This window comes from Cryptomeria japonica, chromosome 10 (assembly GCF_030272615.1).
Source record: "Cryptomeria japonica chromosome 10, Sugi_1.0, whole genome shotgun sequence".
Taxonomy (NCBI): Eukaryota; Viridiplantae; Streptophyta; class Pinopsida; order Cupressales; family Cupressaceae; genus Cryptomeria; species Cryptomeria japonica.
This window is the reverse complement of record NC_081414.1, coordinates 290,555,854-290,576,140: the sequence shown is the minus strand read 5'-3', so window position 1 is coordinate 290,576,140 and position 20,287 is coordinate 290,555,854. Positions and strand designations below refer to the sequence as shown.

Sequence of the window (20,287 nt, the reverse complement as noted above, 5' to 3'; positions counted from 1 at the left end):
TGGGACGCTGGAGGTGGACGTGTAGAGGACACACGCGTGTTTGAGAGTGCGAGGAAAGCACCAGAACGTAGTGGTCGAAACAGTTCACTCAAGTCCGACACACCTGGAAGTACTCAAAGTGTTGGGGACGTTGAAGGTGGACATGTAGAGGATGCCTGTGTGGTCAAGAGTGCAGGGAAAGCACCAGAACTTAGCGGTCGAAACAGTCCACCCAGGTCAGGCACACAAGGCGAATACACACGTACCTTCTGAGTGAAAACAATGTTAAACACCCAGGAGAAGCAGAAACTGCCGAAGTTCACGGGAGATAGGTTGGAGGACCCGACACGACATTGCAAAACATGCATAACCATTTGGGAGGCAAATGGCCAAGATGACAGAGACTACTGGCTTAAGGCATTTCGCGCCACCCTTCGGGGGATCGCCATTGACTGGTACACAGACCTCGATGCCTAGCACAAGACAAGGTGGAGTGATCTGAAGAGTGCGTTCCAGGAGGAATTCAAACTCTTGAGGGATAATGAGATCGTGGCTGAAATCTATAATACTAAGCAAGGGAAAAATGAGAATGTACGCGCTTACAACCTAGGCTCAAATAACTGTTGAACAAGATGGAGAACCAGCCAACCGACGGGTTGAAGAAGAGGTGGTTCACAGAGGGATTGGTACCCTCATTGTGCAAGAAGATGAAAGTAGTGCCTCCGTCCTCATACGTCGATGCGTACAATCGAGCGATAGACATCGAGAGTGAAAATAAAACCTCCTCCCGAGAGAAGAGGAAGACCGATGATGATGAGAGCACCGAAGGTAGCAGTGACGAAGAATCCAAAACCGTGCGAGCCCTTCGACCAAATATGTTGAGAATGATGAAAGAATTGAAGGTTGAGAAAGGAACCAGCAAAGAAGGTAATGAACTATGGTGTATTGAGTGCAAAAGGGAGGGGCACATGAAAGGTAATTGTCCTAGAAATATGTTTTGTGAAATTTGCCAAGTGCTGGGACATTCAATCAAGGATTGCCCGTACAATTTGAAGATGAGAAGTACACAAGTACTCGACACAGGGAGAGTCCAACCCATCGAAATTACATAATGTATCGGCAAGTGGTTATGGAAATCAATGAGGGCAAAACCAAATACAGTACGACTCCAGAGGACGCCCTATCATACAATGCCGACAATGTAGTGAATGGGGACACTTTGCGAGAGACTGCTATAACAAGAAAGACAACATACAATTATTGTGCAAATGGTGTGGACCAGGTGACCATGAAGACACCAACTGCTTGAATCAGAAGGGTATTAATATACTGGATGTGGAGGTACAAGAGGCCGCAGTTTTAGCAATCACAAGAGCACAAACAAAGAAGGTGATGTATTCAAACTCTGGTACGGAAAAGGAACAAGACGAAGTAGAACAAGTGTTGGCGAAGGAACGAGTAACTTCCAATGGAACTTTCTAGTATGTCATTATGGGAGTCAGAGAAGAACATAGTCCGGCAGGTGCCACAAACAACTGTACCCATCAAGGTGGCAGATCTTCTTCAAACTATGCCGCAACTGAGAATGGCAATTGTCAATACAGTTAGTGACGACATAGTTATTGAGAAACAATGTAAGCCACACGAGGAGGAACTAACAAGAAAACCATCACCCGAAGGGAATGAGTCCAGTGATCCAATGTTCTTGACGATGAGCATCAGGAGGAAGCCGGTGGTCGTCGAGATGGAAATAATGGGGAAGAAGTTGACAAACACCATTGTCGATGGAGGCTCGGGAGTAAACGTACTACCAAAAGACACGTGGAAATGTCTGGGGAAGACGAATCTTTTGCTGCCAAGCTTCCACTTGGTAGGTGCCGACCAGCACGACATCCAGTCGTTGGGAACATTGATGGCACAAAAAGTAATGATTGGGACACAATTTTTTCTTTGACTTTGTAGTCATCCGGTTAGAAGAAGGCATACGATGCAGTCCTCGGGAGGGGATGGTTGGTTACTGCCAAGGCAAATCACTCTCGATCGAGAGTGATGGGAGGAAGCACACCATTGACTTGAGGAACCAGGCGGTGAGTGAAGAACTGGCATCCTCAGACTCTGAGTCTGAGGGTGGAGAGTTAGGTATGGACGGAGAAAGGAAAGGCATGAAACCCAACGATGAAGGGGTGCTCAAACTAGAAGATTGCTCTGAGGATGAGACGAGCTCTCTGAATGGATTATTTCACTGGCAGATGGAGGATTATGAAGTCTTTCACCCCGACTGTAACATGCTACAAATTGGCCAAATTGAGGAAGTATCTAAGGTGTACGAAGAAGATTCAGAGGGCGAGGATCAGAAATTGGATGTTGTAAAGCCTGGTGGAGATGCCCCGAAGAAGTTAATACTATACGCTAAATGGTTCACATCAGCTGAAAGTAATTCAGCCGTATGGTTCAAATCAGCCGAGAGTAAGTTGACCATACAACCCATAAGAGCCGAGAGTACATGGAGCGTACGGTCCACAGGAACCAAGAGTGAAGTTACCGAAGGATTGTCATTGTACACCAAGAGTAAAGTTTTTGAAGAATTGTCACCGTACACGGAGAGTAAAGTTGCCGAACGATTGACTAAGTCCATACCATACGCTGTACGGTTCAGAGAAGACAAGAGCAAGTTGGCTCCTGAGAGTCCAAGTTGCATCGATGTGATGAGGTTACCACACGAAGCTAAGAGCCCCAGCTACACCGTACAAACTAGAGAAGCGGAGTGCTGAAGATCCGTACGATCAAGGGAGCCAAATTGCAGAGAGTTGATACTGTACCCCGTACGGTTGGTACCCATAGGCCAATCCGTACGAGTGAGTAAGTAATACGCTCAAAAAGTTGTGTGGCCATACGAGCAAGTGTGGAGGCGGCTGTATAGAAAACCCATAAGTATACTGTACGTGAAGAAGAGAAGGCCGTACATGAGTACATGGTACGGGCGAGTGTCGAGAAGGCCGTACAGAAAAGCCATAAACATGCCGTAAGGCGGGCGAGTGTGCAGAAGGCCATACAGAAAAACCATAAACACGCCGTACGAAGGAAAAGTTGAACCGTACGCAAGGATTGCTAGGCCGTATGGAGGAAGAGTTGCACTGTGAGAGAGAAAAATTGAACCATACGCAAGGATTGCTAGGCCGTACGAAGGAAGAGTTGCATCGTATGAGATAATTCTTGAGACGTACAACGAAAGTATTGTATCGTACGATGGAAGTGTTGAGTTGGATGAAGGGAGTCTCAAGCCACACACCTGTGCATTGTACAACCAAGAGAGAAGCACAAGCCTGTACGAAAGAACAAGTCTGTACACAAGGAGGATAAGCCCATATGGAAGGAGAACAAGTCAAAAAACACAATACCTGTACGGGAGAATACGCCTTGATCAGAATTTTGACTTCATTGGCCTCGTTCCTGACGTCTTAAAAAAGTAGAAAATTGATGCGCTACCCCTTGACCCCGATGGGGGCGCTGCCCCCAGACCCCTGTTGGGGGCGTTGCCCCCAAACCCCAATTTGATTTGGCAGGTACACTACAAGTTGGGGTTGTCTAGTCGAAGTCGTTGTCTGTCGTTAGTCTTCCCGAATATTACTTGATGTTTGCTTGTCGTCTGGAAGACAACTTTTTCTTTTGGGGGGGATGATGTTGTCGGCATAAGTTGCCTATTGTTATGTTTGATAATATTTGTTATCCGACAAGGTATTAATTAATTGTATTGAGTGGGTTGTCAGTCTTGGGTAGTTAGTGTCGGTTGGTTGACGGTCATGTACCTCTCGGCAACCATCGGGTCCTTTAAATATGTCGTGTACTATCAAGGAAGTGGCATGGTATTGTCGAATCTATTGTAATCCTTGGCCGACCATCTTTGGTCTCTTCTCTGTAATAATTGAACGTGCGAATAAAGATATATTTTACTACCGTGTCTGGTATGCACTGTCATGTACATTATTATTTCTTGTATTTAATTTACCAGTGTAGCGGTAAGCAACTATCATGTTGTCATCATTCAACAAATAGGCAACAGTGTAGGAGCTCAAAAGGAAGAAAACAATATATGCTTTCTTTATGTGTATATGTTAAACAAATTTAAGGCTTTTATATTTAATGTCCTAAGCGATGGCCCTTTTGGTTTGCTCATGTATAGTCTTGTTTCACCGTGTGTGATTTAAAGTTCATTTTGCTCTAAATGAAATACATTGTGCAAAGAAGGTGGTAATGTTTTTGATTAGATTAGTAAGGAAAGGGCCCTATTCCCATAAGTTTAGTATATATGCAACTTAAACAAACCTAAACAAGAGAACTAAATAACAGGCATGAAGGCCATCATAACACGAAAGAAAACATGCATGTAGGCCTAGCTAAATTTAACAAAATAGTAGAAGCTTATCAAAAAACAACAAAAAAGAAACAACTCCCAAGAGCCAAAAACAACATCACTTATTGAGGTTCTAATCATCAACTATGGACTCAAGCGACTCCTCCCATGCTTCTTTTTCCTAGATATGTTTTCCCTTCATTTTGTCATCGTTATCCCTTTGAGAATATTGTCTTTACCTTTTTTCTTCGTCTATCTTTATCTTTTGAGTGACTTGAAACTATACCCATCACCACCTTCATCATAATGCCTTCATTAACATAGATCGTTCTCTCGAGAGTAATTTCCATCCTCTTCATTTTATCATAGTAGTAGTTAGCATCTATCTTGTTCTCATATCCCTCATTCTCACTTGCAAATCAACCAATTGAAGTCTAATAAAATAGGTGAAGTCCTTATCAAACTTATTATCTTCATCTTTACCAGCTTCACTAACCACTTCTACTTCCTTACCTAAGGAAAAAGCTAGTAAATCCTCCTCCCTCAGGTCTCTTTCTTCATTATGTTTTTCCTCTTCTTCTTCTTCTTCACCCTCTTCTACCTTAGTTTCTTTACTATTTTCTTTCTTATCATCCTCATCTTCTCCATCATTCTTCTCTTCAAAAAACTCACCGGCCTTCTCTTGCACCTCCTCAAAAGCATCTTGCATATTTTCCTTACAATCATCTTGGGAGTATTCCTCCTCAGACATCACCTCATCATTTTGAGGGAGTAACTCGTCGTCCTCAAAATCATTCTCTTGATTATCTTACACAATTTTGTTGCCTTTTATCTCTTTCAAGTTAACAACAATGGAGGCTTTAGGCGGCCTATCAGACCTTCTATCTCGAGAAGAATTCAAACCACATTGCCCCAACTCATCTTTACCTTTGATCTCATCATCAAAGATCTCAATAGCCCCCCTAATCATCAGGAATACTTGGATTACTAGTGCAAATTTCATTCTTTTTCCCACTGATAGGTTATTAGTATGAGAGGCTTTCCTCTTTCAAGGAGTAATAAGGAAAAGCTCCTCCAATAGGGAAGGGTTACATTCATCTTGACCAGAAGCCACATCCTTATTTCTTGGACCTTTCTTACCACCAGTTGGAATTTTACCCTCTGTGCTAGGGCTCCCTTTCACATGTTTGGCAGAATTCTTAGGGGTATTTTTATTTTCAAACAATTTGATCTTCACATTACTCTTCGTCTTAGGAGCAATAGTGAGACTATATATATAGGGCCATGATTAAACCTTGATGCAGAGGGGAGTAGGCCCCATCATCAATGCAGTTTTCAAGAGTAGACAACAAATAGAACTACAAATTTATTCTTTTTCCATGTCTAATATGATTAAGGACTGGGAAGTGGTACCCATGAATAGTTTTGAATCTCATTTCTAGAGTAAGTATTTCATAACATGTAGAATTACCAGGGCCCACAATGTAGGAAGGTTCTCCCTTCTATAACCATTCTGGAATTTCTCAACATTATTGCCTTTTTCAAACAAAGCATTGATGAACCTTTGATATCTGCCCTTGCTTCGCTTTTGAACTCTTAATCCCTCACATTTTTGACTAATTGCTCTAGCTATCAAATCCCATGTGACTTAAAAAGCACACCCCCAATGGCCACCTCACCCTACTCCCAAAGAGTTAATGGATTTGGAAGTCAGCTTATTGTTGTAGCCTTTCATGACCAGAGAAACCTTTCTCAAAAATTTCCTAGAGCTCAATGTTTTGCCTCAAAGCTTCATAAGGGATAGGCTTTGTTAGCTTTCTTGGACCTGCATATTCTCCTTCACTCAGCAACCCATACCAATCCAATAGTGAAATATCCTTAACACAACTTTATTGCCAGTTCATTCCCAATTGACAAATTTGAAAAAAATAAAGAACTAACTATCAAACCCCTATTAAAACACAGTCATCTTCTGTTGAGATTCGAGAACGACAAATCCATTATGTTTTATACATCTCAAGTTGGCAACAATGAAATTGCTTGCAGTACAATAATCATCATTAATTCACACCCCCTTTAATCTTTAGAACACTATGTGTAATCTTGCCTTTCATAGTCCTATTCTTTGTGTTGCTGTTTTGACAAACAAAAATTAAAACTCACACGAAGGAAAATAAGGTCATCATAATCCAAGGATACAAGCTTTGAGATATGTGATGAACACTAACATCTTGCACATGGTCTATTCTAAAGTTTTTATATCTTTCCCTATTATAATTCACATGAGCCACCTAATTTAAATAATTAATAAAGTCCATATAACTCATATTCCAAAAACAATCAACATTTTCCAATCCATTATGATTACCTTTACAAAAGATATCCACCTCACCTATCTACTTAGGAGAGGATGTAAGCATCAACATCCTACATGGAACTATGCAATTTGAATCTTTCCTTTGACAAATTGCCTTCACTTTGAGCAGGAGATTAGAGCACATTCAATATTGCCAGTCCTAAAAGTTCAAACCATAGAAACAATATTTGCAATGGGATTACCCTCTTTGTAAATATGTGTCATGTCCCCAATTTTTGCCCTTCCTTAGTGACAACATTTCTAGCAGGGTTGGTCTATTTTCTGGTTCCCATAGGTCAGCAGAGCATGGAGGGAACCAACTCAGGGGCTTAGAGAGTCATGCATGAGCCTTTCAGGTAGTTTGGAGCAGTTGACAATAGTTTCCTAAAATTTAGGAGGGATTTCTATTTTTTAGGGACTGATTGGGAGTGGTCTTGGGGGCATCCGAACACCTCTGGGAACATTTTGGAGACTTTAAGTGCATCTCCTATTTTTTAGGAGGAACTCCCTGTTCACTGACAGACCTTCCAGAGGTGCACACAATAGAGGAGGACCATCGGGGTTCAGTTTTAGGTTGACAGGGTCAGTCTCCTACTTTTTAGGAGCATCCCTAGATTTTAGGGGAGAACTACCAGTTGGCCTATGAGGTTCAGGCATCCTTCATAGTCAGGTGGCTACAAGCAGTTTTCAGTTTTGAGCTCATTTGGGCATTTTATGAATGAATTAACATATTTCTTAAGTTGGATTAAATAAATAAATATAAAGTGAAATTACAAAATTACTTTATATTATAATAAAGTGGCCCCTTGACACATTTTCCTAGAAGTTAAGTTATAAATTAATAATATGGCCACTTTTAATGAGGAATTAGACCCTCAATAGGTTAAACCACTTAACGGAAGTTATTTTTTAAATAAAAAGAAACATTTTAACATGTTTTATGATGCCAAAAGTACAACCCTAACCCCAAATTCGAATTAGGGTTTGAGGAATGTTTAAAAGAAGCATTTGGCATTCATTTTGCTATTCTTGTTTGCTTTTTTCTTATCAACCCTTGTGGAAGGAAGTCCACAAATTCGGATCTGCAGGTATTCACAGGGAATTGGGAACGGAAACTACCATTTCTTCACTGATTGGACGTAGCCCCAGTCATATTTGGTCATTTTCCAGCATTGTGGTGCTTATAGAAGATTAATTTCAGGTCATTTGAGGACCGGATTGAGGAATATTCATCTTTTACAGCAAGAAGGGTTTGTGGAGACCATTTCTTGGTCATTTGGAGGTCATAATCTGCAGCCACAAATTCTTATTACAGCCGTACAACAGGTACAACAGGTCGTACCCCTGGGAGAGATCCTTTGCACCAAAGAAAATTAATTATAGGGTTATAGCAGTTGGATTTGTCACAAATTTCATTGTCAGCAATAAATGATTGCAGATCACAAAGATTTTCAGGTGGAATTAATGCCTAAGAGGGTTAATTGAGCAATTTATTGGGGAAAGTGCTAGAATTTGGAGCCCTTGCCTGGAGACTTTGGGGGTTATGCAACATATATGCATAAATTGTTTTTGGTAATTCTTTTTAGGTCAAATAAAACTCATTGGTGCTGTTAGTTCATCTTGGAAGCACCTATATCATCATTTCTTGCATTCTAGTCAAATAAAAAAGCTCAATCAGGCAAGCTCTGGACACCTGGTATGCTATTTGAGCCTTGTGTGGAGTAAATTAGTTATCAATTGTCTTTCTTGTTTGCTGCAATAAAGAAATCAAAAGCCTGAATTCAGTTTTCAGTATTAGATTAGTTGTATTTTGCACATTTCTTTCATTGTGCAACATTCAGAAATCAATAACATGCAAGCAAACCTCAAAACTCTTCAAAACTCAAAACATCTACACGCTGGTCAAAGAATTTTATTTAAACAAACCTGTTAGATTGTGCCAATCAGCAGTTGGCATGTTTCAATATGATTGATTTTGAATCGGGAAAAGCTCGTTAGCATAATTTTACATTCCTCCATCATATTTCTTATTTATGAGGGGATTATATATTACCCTTCAAAATTTCAATAATCATTTTAAAATCCCCTTCAATATCAACTATGTATATTGTGCATTTTTTTGTATTTTGTTTGTAGTTTATTTCTAGAATCAATTTAATTTAGTTTTCGGTTTAGTTGGATTTTAAGGATTTGCTTGTTGTCTTTTGAAGAGAGGTTTTACCTTGCATACTTTACTATTATGTGTTGCTTTACAAAAGACAAATTAAAATGCCAACACAGAGTTCATGGTATGCGTGTTAGCAACCATCTTGAAGCTAATCAAAGGGAGTCTTTGATGGATCTTGTTTACTAAGAGTTTTTGGAGGATATAACTTACATTGGACATCTTAGGTACTACATCTAAGTCAACAAGTGAGTCATGGTTTGAAGAATTTTGGGTTTTTGATGTATGGGTCCATTCCATATTGTAACGTTTAAAGAGGACATATCTTAAGGAAGATCACAAGACTAAGTGTTTATAATCTAGGAAAAAAGGGGGGGTTTCTTCCACTCAATGAGCTAGGTAATCCAAAAACATTCATCTACATTCATGTAGTAAGACTATTTGGGATTGAGTTTAGAGACAAATACATTGGATATCTTAGGCAATACCTTAAGTCAACAAGAGTCACGATTTGAAATTTTTTGTATTTTTGATATGTGGCTCCGCCTAATACTATAATTTATTTCAAGAGCAAATTTCTTAAGGAAAATGACAAGCTTTTGTTGTAGGAAAGACAAGAAGTTTTTGTAATTAAAAAAAAAAGAGTTTTCTTCTGTTCATGGGCTAGGTAATCCTATAACATTAATATACATTCATCCTCTAAGGTCATCCGGGAATGAGTTTAGAGATAGAGCCAACGATATATTTCATTCTAGCAGTTTTTGTTGATGATGAATCACATTTTAATTATTCTAAAGTGAATAGTGTTGGTTGAAAATTTTCTACACCTGGGAAGGTGTGCAAAATTATGGTTTCAGCCACAACATGTGAGTTAAAAACTCTCCTAATTCTAAGGGAAGGCTCCCCCTTTCTTACTTCTTCTAACTATTACAAATTTACTTAACTTATAAATACTAATTTAACTTGGGTGGGACAACATCCTTTTCTCTTTTTTTCAGAAAAGAAACTACAACTTAGAGTAACAAATTCAGAAACTTTCAGGAAATTTCAACAATTACAAAAATGTTTATACAATAAGAGGAGAAGTTTCCATAAAAACACAATGTCTTCCATCACTTCCCTGGGATGGGAAAATAGAAACAAAGGCCCAAAGTCTTCAACTCTTCTACTGTCTTATCAACCTTCTGAAATGATTATTATGTTAACAACGTACAACATATAGCAGCTCAAAGTCTGTCAATATAATGCACTCCTAAACTGCTATGAACAAGAACAATTACAAGCACAAAGTCTTGTAGCTTCTTGTTATGAACACTTAACTATGCTAATTTAACCCTCAATATTTGCAGCCCAAAATCTGCAAGAAATCAAATTAAAGCTCTTTCCAACAACCTTACTAGAATCTCAAGTATTATTGAAACCCTTCAATAATATTGGATTGTGGAAAAATAATTCGTTTTATTGAAACCCTTCATGGGAGGAAGTTATATTGGAAATGCAAACAATTTGATCTTTCTTATTCTTGAGCATTCTCTCATCTTGATGATGGATCATAGAGTGTGATCTGAAACGTTGATGCAAAAAATCACAAAGTCAAAACTAGAAGCAAGAACATTAGATCTCAATTATATGCAGAAAAATATATCACTGTAACATAAGAACGCAATGAATATATGAACAAAGTATAAACACAAAGTCTGCAAACTCAAATGTTCTCCTTATATTGCTTGAGAGTCAAATTTACAAGTATAAAACACAGTTTTTATCGCTGTAAATTTCTGTAGAGTTTTCCTTGCTTGCCAAAAAGATTCATATTACATAGAGCACCCTCCAATATATAGGAGAGGGGCTAAGAGGAAAAAGTGGGAGAAGTCTAACTAACCAAGACTTATTCCACAACTAACTATGACTCATTCGAAATTATAGTCCTACTGTCTTTCAACTTGTAATTTGTTTACATGTAATTACAAGCTACAAGAATAAAAGTAATGTGACTACTTATAATTACAAGTTTTGATATTACATGTAATTTGTCAAAGAGAAATTACAAATGCATAATTGAAACTAATCTAAGTGTCCAAGACACGACTTTATTTACATAATCCTCTATCTAAGAGGTCTTCATGCTGCTGGCACTTGAAGTATTCAAGATCGGTGAAGGTATTTGTTTAGGAACATCAATTTGCATCATTGATAGTTCTTATGTCTTTTACCAACGAATTCCAACCTCATCTTCTTGCTTGGGGTAATACTGATTCTTCAGGGGAAGTTCTCTCTACGAAGTTTGAGGTGATTCTTCGGAAGTGGAAGAAGTCAAGGGATCAATCTTTTGAAAGACAATGCCCAAATCTTGACCTATCATGATATATATCACGGAAAAGGGAAAAAGAGTGGACTAGTTTGAATGACATGTTATGATCAAGACACATGGAGACAAAGGGCAAATTTCGGATCTTGGGAGGCGAAATAAAAGTGCAAGTGGATTGCACCGAACTTGGAATGCGGAAATGGGAGAACGCAAGTTGGGAAGAATGAAGATGTTTACACTTGCAATCGGGTTTTAAAGACCCGAATGCAAGTGCAAGGTAGATACTAGCTTGCAATCGTGAAGGCATAGTTTACATGCTTGCAATATTGGTTTGCAATTGGGTTTTAAAGGCCCAATTGCAAGTTAAGGGAACTTGCAAAAAAGAGACAGGGTTACATGCTTGCAATTGGGTTCCTAAATCCCGATTGCAACTTATAATGCAAAGGCAATAGAAAGACTTGGAATCAGGTTTTAGAAACCCAATTGCAAGTAATCATAACTTGCAAATGAAAGACAAATACCTACATACTTGCAATCGGGTTTTAGGAACCCTATTGCAAGGTCATAAATGCATTACTTAAAAAATAGCTAACTTGTAATCGGGTTTCTAGGACCCGATTGCAAGGAAAGACAACTTGTAATCGGGTTTCTAGGATCCGATTGCAAGTAAAGACAACTTGCAATTTGAATAAAACGTTCCTACTTGCAGAGAGGGACTCAAAACCAGATTTTGAATAAAAAGCTAAGAAAACAAAAACAAAAGCCAACAAAAACTTGGACAAAGATGACAAACACACCCACTAATGATTTGACATTAACAAATATGAGTTTTAAACCTCGTAAAACATGCCATAGAGAAGAAACCTACAAATTTTGACTCAAAATTTGTAGGGGTTGTCTATTTTTGAATATTCAAAAATTGAGACAACAATTAGATATCTATACAATTCTCTCATATCGCGTGTTTTAGACGATTGTCTTTGATGTGGATGCATGTTCCTTTTTAACAAAATTTTATACATTTTGTAAGTTTTTACTACATAAAAATACTTAAGAATTTTATAATCATTATAATACACTAATTTTAAAATACAAAAATTATAATCATTACGCTACACTTTTTAATATACAAAAAAAACTGTGTCTGGTGCATTATTTTTAGTCAGAAAGTTCCTAGGTACAGATCACACAAATAAAATAAATTATGAATTTCAAGTTAATACCCAATATAAATGTGTTCTATGTTGTGGTTTTAACCCTCCCTGCGAGGGATCAGGCATGAAAATGTGGCATGAAAGTAAATGGTGGAGCATGGCAGCTACAAGAATGATGACTATCCGATGATGCCCTGATGGCCTGAAAGTTCGTCTTTGTCAATTGCTAATTTATGTGTCAACATTCTATTACAAATGCCATGATTGTTGTAATCCTTGGTTTCATAGCTTCTGAATTTTGATGAATTTGTAACATCTTTAACATTCTTTAATTCCTAAATTTTCAAGGATGGCTTAGGCAAATCGTAAGAGAAGTACAAAAAATTCTGTAAGTTAAATCTATGGCTTATATTCCATTATGTGCACTTTCATTTTTTAGTTATTTTAATACAAATTATCATTGTTGAGTTAAGTAGATTTCAGTCCAGTCTGAGCCAATATGGTACAGCACGGTTGAATTTTTTTTTCTGGACCAAACATATTTCAGTTTCCCTTGGACCTGGTAACTGCCGTGTGCTTCTCTCTCTCTCTCTCTCTCTCTCTCTCTCTCTCTCTCTCTCTCTAATGATAATTGGACTTTGTTCCTGTTTCTGTGAATGTGTATGGGTGCATGTGCACATGTTTGTGTATGCTCGGGGAATCCTATGAAACTGCAAATTTTTCAATTCTATGTCTGAACTTCCATGGTAGTCCAGTAAGATCTAAATATAAATATTTTCACTGGATATTCCCATTCTGTTTTGATTTCAAAATTTGGAATATTTTCCTTTAGTTTCATTTAACAATATTAAAAGATTGTTTAAATTTTTCTTTAACCTTCTATCCTGCCTTGCTGAGATGAAGAGGCAAAGTACAAATATCAAATATGAGTTTAATAATTGTTCTCCTGACAATATTGAATTTTATTCTAATGTAAATACAAAAGTTTGTAGAAGTAAGGGGATGATCAAATAAGAAAAATATTTTTATGAAATCTTCTTGTTTAGATGAAATTCATTGTAGTTATGGATTTTCTAATTTGGTCCCAATGTTTTGCAGATTAAGCTTAGGGGCTTATTATCATATATGCAACAAGTCCGACAAGGCTACTGGGGTATCCTGCCAGGACATTCACAGTTGTTATCATCTGGTAAGCACACTCAACAATCACAGGATTCTGTGGATGAGAGTCAACAGCCAGCTGAGGCATCAGGTTTAGGACGGAGCTGGGTACAGAGCATGTTTAGTAGAGATCCATCTATAAGGGGAAATGCAGCTGGGCGTGGACAAAGGGGGGCATCTAATAGTGGAGGTTTAGGTATATTCTGTCATTAAGCATTTGATAACGTATTAGTAGTAAAAACTGGATTATTTTTAACATTGGTTAAGACAGTAAATATCCTTTTTTTAAAGATTTTTTTGTTAGCACTGTATTTAGTGACAGTCAGAGAAATATAATTAATTGATTTTTCCTTGGCTTTTCTATGTCAGTTCCAAATGAGAGCACAAAAAATAATGCAGCATCACGAAAATTAGATATACCTGTGGTAGTGCCAAAGAGGGGTCATTCAGGTGTCCGTATACTCAGGGGTCATAAGGGGTCTATCACTGCTCTTCATGCAATCACAAGAAGTGAAGTTTGGGACTTGACAAGTGATCAAGAGGATGCTGGATATTTCATTAGTGGAAGTGTTGATTGCACTGTAAGATTTACTTTTGTTTTGATTTGTTGTGCAAAGTCCTTCAATTGGTTCAAGTTTACTTCAATTCCCATTGCATGGGCCTGTTTGGGTTTCTTTAGAAACTTCATTGAATTGGACATCAACATCAATGCTTGCTGAAATGACTTTTGAAAAGGAGACTGCATTTAATATATGCATGTCATTCAAGATGATGATGTTTATGGATTTCTGTTGAACCTCAGTGCTTATGATATGCTATATTTCTGTGAGGCAAGCATTTGAGCAATTTGTTCATATTTTTGAATCTAGGGGTTAGAAACTTTTATCAGAAGAACCAAACCTGTCTTAAATATGATCTTAATGACTGATATAAATCAGAAATAACAGAGATACTAGACCAAAAATGATATTAACAACAGTAACAATAGAATCCACACCAGGAGATTTAACGCTGGATATACCCTGAGAAAATACTTCTGGCAAAAAAACAACATTAGATAGAGCTTTCTCGGTATATTATTCTTAGAACAAGATTGCATATACAATGAAGGGATCCACCAGTTTGATGTTGCAATAACCTCTTCAAGACTGAGTGAACAAGCAGCACAACCATACTCTCTAAACTTGTGATGATAAAATTACTCACCTAAGACTTCAATTTATCGAATTTAGGCTTGAGAAAAGCCATCAAGATGTATTCAAACCATGGAAGGATCTGAATGACACATGCCCTAATGCTCAACATGTAAAGAGGAGTTACTTGCAAAAAGGATCCTACCACACCAAGGGCACCATGCAAGAGAGAGAACGCCTGTACAAATTTTGACCTATAAATGCTCTTACAACTCATACAATTGTTAGGAAGAATCTTATGGGCCCTCAAGGGAACCATTATTACATACCACATTAAATTATTGCAATTATTAACTAGAATCCAATTATTACAACCTAGAAACCTAACATTACAAAAATGATCTAACATTTTTAATTAAGACTTGCAAAGTGTACAGCACATGTAGTCCTAACATTCTCACTTGTTAATATTGCAGGAGTAAAACCAAAGTAAATAGGCTAAGTGGCAAGAGGAGAGATCCTGATAAATTCTTGGCATCAAACCAACTTTTTAGTGCTTACTAGCTTACCAAGTGAATAAATAGCATTCACTAAGGCTTTAACTTTCTATATGATGACTTTCTTGTCATCAACCATTTCCCAGCCAAGCATTATTGAATACCATTATACTTTGTACAAGTCTCAAGAGTAGGTTTATTGGCCAAATTAATAGCACTCCTATCGTCATTGTCTTGTTTACAAAGCCAATATTTGAGCACAATCTCTGTAGCCACATTGCTTCTTGATAAGCTCATCTAACAGCTATATATTCTGTGTAAGTAGTGGAAAGAGTAATTTGTTGCATCTTACTCATCTAGCTTGCTACTACCTCAACTAAGGAGAAAACATAGCAACTTGTAGACCTCTTGCTATTCAAGTCTCTAGTCCAATCTACATCAACAAAGCCCTGTATGTCCAGTATATTTCCTGCAATATTTGTTTAATGGTATCAGACAGAATAATTAGAAGTTCCATACAAATATCTGAATGCCCTTTTTATATAGGTATGTCTACTATTTTTTGACAGGGTTAGACATGAGTTTACTCAAAATTCCCTCTATTTGGGCAATATTTGGTCTAAAATAAAGCATTACATACATAAGACTTTTACAACTGTAGCATAAGGAACATAATACATGTTTTGAAAATCTTAATTTGACTTAGGACATTGTTTCAAAGATAGTTTTGTGTCAACTGAAAGAGGTACATTCACTATTTTATTGTCATGTATATTAAACCTCTTCAAAATTCTTTCATCATACTTCTTTTGTTTCCCAAAGCATCCTATTAGAACAGGAATGCCCCCTTTTTTATTGTTGCTGAGGGTGTCCCCGCGACCCAACCCAACACCCATTACTGAGGCGAGCTGAGGCGAGACTAATCCCTTGGGGCATGTGCAAGGGCCCATACATCACACACTGGGTAAACACCAGGCCCGGAGAGTCGAACTCGAGACCAATGGGGAGCAAACCCACTGCCCAAGACAGTTCTCCTACCCGTCGCGGGCTCATGAATGCCCCTTTTAATTTCCATGCCTAAGATATATTTAGCAGCCCAACCCCAGTATCATTTATATTGAACTTCATCATAATCGACTTTTCAGTTCTCATCATATTTATATTGTTTTCAATGAGGTGCATGTCATCAACATACAAGATTGATGACAAGATGATATTCAACCTTGTTATAATAAACAAAATGATTGGCTTGGAAAAGGAAAACAAATATCCAAAACACGGGCATCAAACTTTCGGTACCACATCCTTGGAGACTAACTCAAAAACTAGAATTTTCTTTCCCATAACAACAAATTTTTTCAGGCTGTAACATATAAGTATCCTCCTCTAATCCCCATATTGGAAAACAATTTTCACATCCATTTGCTATATTTCAAAGTCTAAAGTAGCAATAGGAAGTAGTAATCCGATGCAACTTAGTCTAGCAAGAGGAACAACATTTTCACTAGTGTAGCCTTTTACTTTACTGATCTACCATTTGCATATAACCATCATTAGCTGGGGAACTATCCTCCTTGAAAATGCAAAGTCTCAGAAATGTGGATGGGGATGAAACGTCCCTCAGTTGCCCCTCCACAACCATCAACAGGATGGGGATGTTTTTGGGATGTGTGCCCTTGTTGGGTGGATGATTCAACAACTTTGGGATAGCTAGGGATTTCTAGAAGTCTGTTGCCCATCTTTGGGATGCTGAGAAACGTCGGGGACTAGGTAGCAATAAAGTTCATTTAAATTTAAAATACATTTGAAGAAAATATTGTAATTAAAGTGATTAAAAAGTTGTAGTTTTGTGTTAGTATGTACTAGGTTGTGTGTGAACTTAGCTTATATTATAGCTTATAATTCTATAAGTTAGTAAGTTAATGTTATTATTGTTTTGTAATTAGGTTTTGTCTTTACCAATCAGGAGTTCCTATTCTTGTAGGTTTAGTTGTTCATGGGAAAGAAAAGAAATAGCTTACCAAGGGGGTGTTAATTTTAAGCAATTAGATGTTAATTTAAGCAATTAGATTATAATCAGACTGTGAATAAACAGTAACAACAATAAAACACAAGACACAAGACACCAATACCCTGAGAAAACCTCCCTCTTGGAGGTGAAAAACCCAGCCTTAAATATGATATGTATTATCTCAAATGTAGGCAATTACAATATAGCGAAGTTATCTCAGATCGCTGTCCAAACAACAAGTTGGTAGAGCAATGAAGAATGCAGCTCTAATCAGCAGATGACTAAAGGAGATCAGCAGTAGATGTCTGAGATAGGCTGGAGCAGAATCACACAAGGAGAGCCTTCAAGTTCGCACAAGGAGAGCCTTTAACTTCGCTTAATATCCTTAAATAATTTCGCACAAGTAAAGGAGAGTTCGCTGATATAGAAGAGCAGATTATATCTGTGGTGTGTTGATTGTAGAATGACTTCATTTGTTGATAGTTTTATATCAACCTTTTTGCGCCAATTATCACCAAGTCGGCTTAAATGATTATCTAAATTATATTACATTGTTATTATACATTCCTCACATTACATTTGGGTCCAGCCCAATAATTACATTTAATTGCCTTTCATGCTATATGCTTGGGTCCAGCTTAATAATGCATTTACATGAGAGATAATACATATGAATATTATTTGTCATTGACAACATTAAAATTCTATAATCAGGTATCCGAGCTAGCTATTATTTTCAACACTCCATCTTAGCTAGGGAGGATATCTACCACTTGTCATGATCCATTTATGACTTTCATCTTGCGTTGCCCGCAAGGATGAATGTATAAGCTTTATAGAGTATACATGCAATAAAACACATAAATATCATGAACTCATTTCATGATGTGCATCTTGCATTGCTCGCAGAGGATGGATCCACCTTGCATTGCCCGCAGAGGGTGGAAGAGGTCTTACACCTCAGCCTCCTCCCAGAGAAGGTTACAATGCCACCTTGCATTGCCCGCAGAGGATGACTCCACCTTGCATTGCCCGTAGAGGGTGGAGGATGCAAACTGAATTGCATCACTAAGATTGAGACTCCCTCTCAATCAATGCTGTGTTCTCGACAATTCTATGCTTCTCTCTGAAGTACTCAAACGTCACTTGAGCTAGAGGCTTGGTGAGAACATCTGAAACCTGTTCATCAGTGCTGATATATTTCAGCTGGATGGCACCTCTTTGTGCCATATCACAAACATAGTGATATTGAGTTTCCATATGTTTTGACCTGCCATGAAACACAGGATTATTAGACATTTTAATACAACTTTGCTTATCACAATAAATAATAGTGGATTCCCAAGGTTGTCCAAACAACCTAGCAAGAAGCTTGCGAAGCCAAACTGTTTCTCTGGTTGCCACACTTGAATCAATGTATTTAGCTTCTGCAGTACTTAATGCAACTGAGGATTGTTTCCTACTGGCCCAAGAGATCATAGCGGAACCCAAGCTGAAATAGATTCTTGAAGTGCTTTTCCTCTCAGTAACACTTCCAGCCCAATCAGAATCAAAGTAGCCTTCCAAATTGATTACTGTGTTGATTGGATACTTCAGCCCATAGCCAATTGTTCCACGCAAGTATCTTAGGATGTGCTTGGCTGCCACCAAGTGAACATGCTTTGGCTGGTTCATGAATTGGCTAAGTGCACTCACTGCATAGCAAATATCTGGTCTAGTGTTGACTAGATACATCAAGGATCCAATCAACTGCCTGTACTCTGAAGGATCTGAAAAATCAAAGTTAGCTGCAGAAATACTTAACTTCTTCAAGTTAGCTTCCATAGGAGTAGACATAGGTTTACAATCCATCATACCAAATCTTTTCAATATATCAATAGTATATTTACCTTGACTTGGGATAATTTCATTAGGTCTTTGCCATACTTCTAACCCTAGAAAGTAATGCGTTAGACCTAGATCCTTCATTTCAAATGCAGTAGCTAATTCTTTCTTACACCTAATGATGAGACTATCTTCACCAGTTTGAAATAAATCATCCACATATAAAACTAGAATTAGCATTTCACCATTAAATACTTTAAAGTAAATGTTAGGATCATAGATGAAAAACTCAGCGAGCAATTCAAAAACTCGCGAGTAATCGCGATCCATAATCCCGCGCGAGTTAATCGCGGAAATACTCGGGGCGATTTTTTTATATACTCGCCGCGATTTTTTTGGCAAATAATCGCCGTTAATGGCCAAAACCCGCCCGAAACGCGGCACAAAATGCGAGAAAAACGCGACTTAAGTCGCAGGCAAAAAAAAAACCGAAGTCTTTATTCCATTTCGCGGCTCGCGCGACTCCGGAAGGCAAAAAACGCCACGCGATTTGCATAGGGTTTGCATTTGCACGCACGACCAGGTATCTTTTTGTATTGTTTCATTTCGAATACACAGTCATTTTGACTGTGTAATACACAGTCATTTGAAATGACTGTGTATTACACAGTCAAAATGACTGTATTGTTTGCATTTGCACGCACGACCAGGTATCTTTTTGTATTGTTTTATTTCGAATACACAGTCATTTTGACTGTGTAATACACAGTCATTTGAAATGACTGTGTATTACACAGTCAAAATGACTGTATTGTTTGCATTTGCACGCACGACCAGGTATCTTTTTGTATTGTTTTATTTCGAATACACAGTCATTTTGACTGTGTAATACACAGTCATTTGAAATGACTGTGTATTACACAGTCAAAATGACTGTATTGTTTGCATTTGCACGCACAACCAGGTATCTTTTTGTATTGTTTTATTCCGAATGACTAAGACTGTGTAATACACAGTCATTTGAAAATGACTGTGTATTACACAGTCTTAGTCATTTCAAATGACTGTGTATTACACAGTCACAGTCATTTCAAATGACTGTGTAATACACAATCATTAGTAATTAGTAATTACAATTTACAGTCATTTCAAATGACTGTGTATTACACAGTCATCAGTCATTTGAAATGACTGTGTAATACACAGTCATTTGAAAATGACTGTGTATTACACAGTCACAGTCATTTCAAATGACTGTGTAATACACAGTCATTTCAAATTTTCAAATGACTGTGTATTACACAGTCATCATTACACAATCACAGTCATTTCAATTTTCAAATGACTGT

At 37.8% G+C, this 20,287-nt stretch overlaps 1 protein-coding gene across 1 annotated transcript in view; it reads left to right on the top strand.

Annotated features, from left to right (window-relative positions):
* The window catches only part of LOC131040923 (DENN domain and WD repeat-containing protein SCD1), a 254,969-nt gene that overhangs the window by 157,892 nt on the left and 76,790 nt on the right, over window positions 1–20,287 (top strand). The window contains exons 22-23 of the mRNA XM_057973881.2: window positions 13,411–13,669; window positions 13,843–14,054. Of these exons, the coding sequence (XP_057829864.2) occupies window positions 13,411–13,669; window positions 13,843–14,054 (471 nt within the window). The remainder of the gene's footprint in view (window positions 1–13,410; window positions 13,670–13,842; window positions 14,055–20,287) is intronic.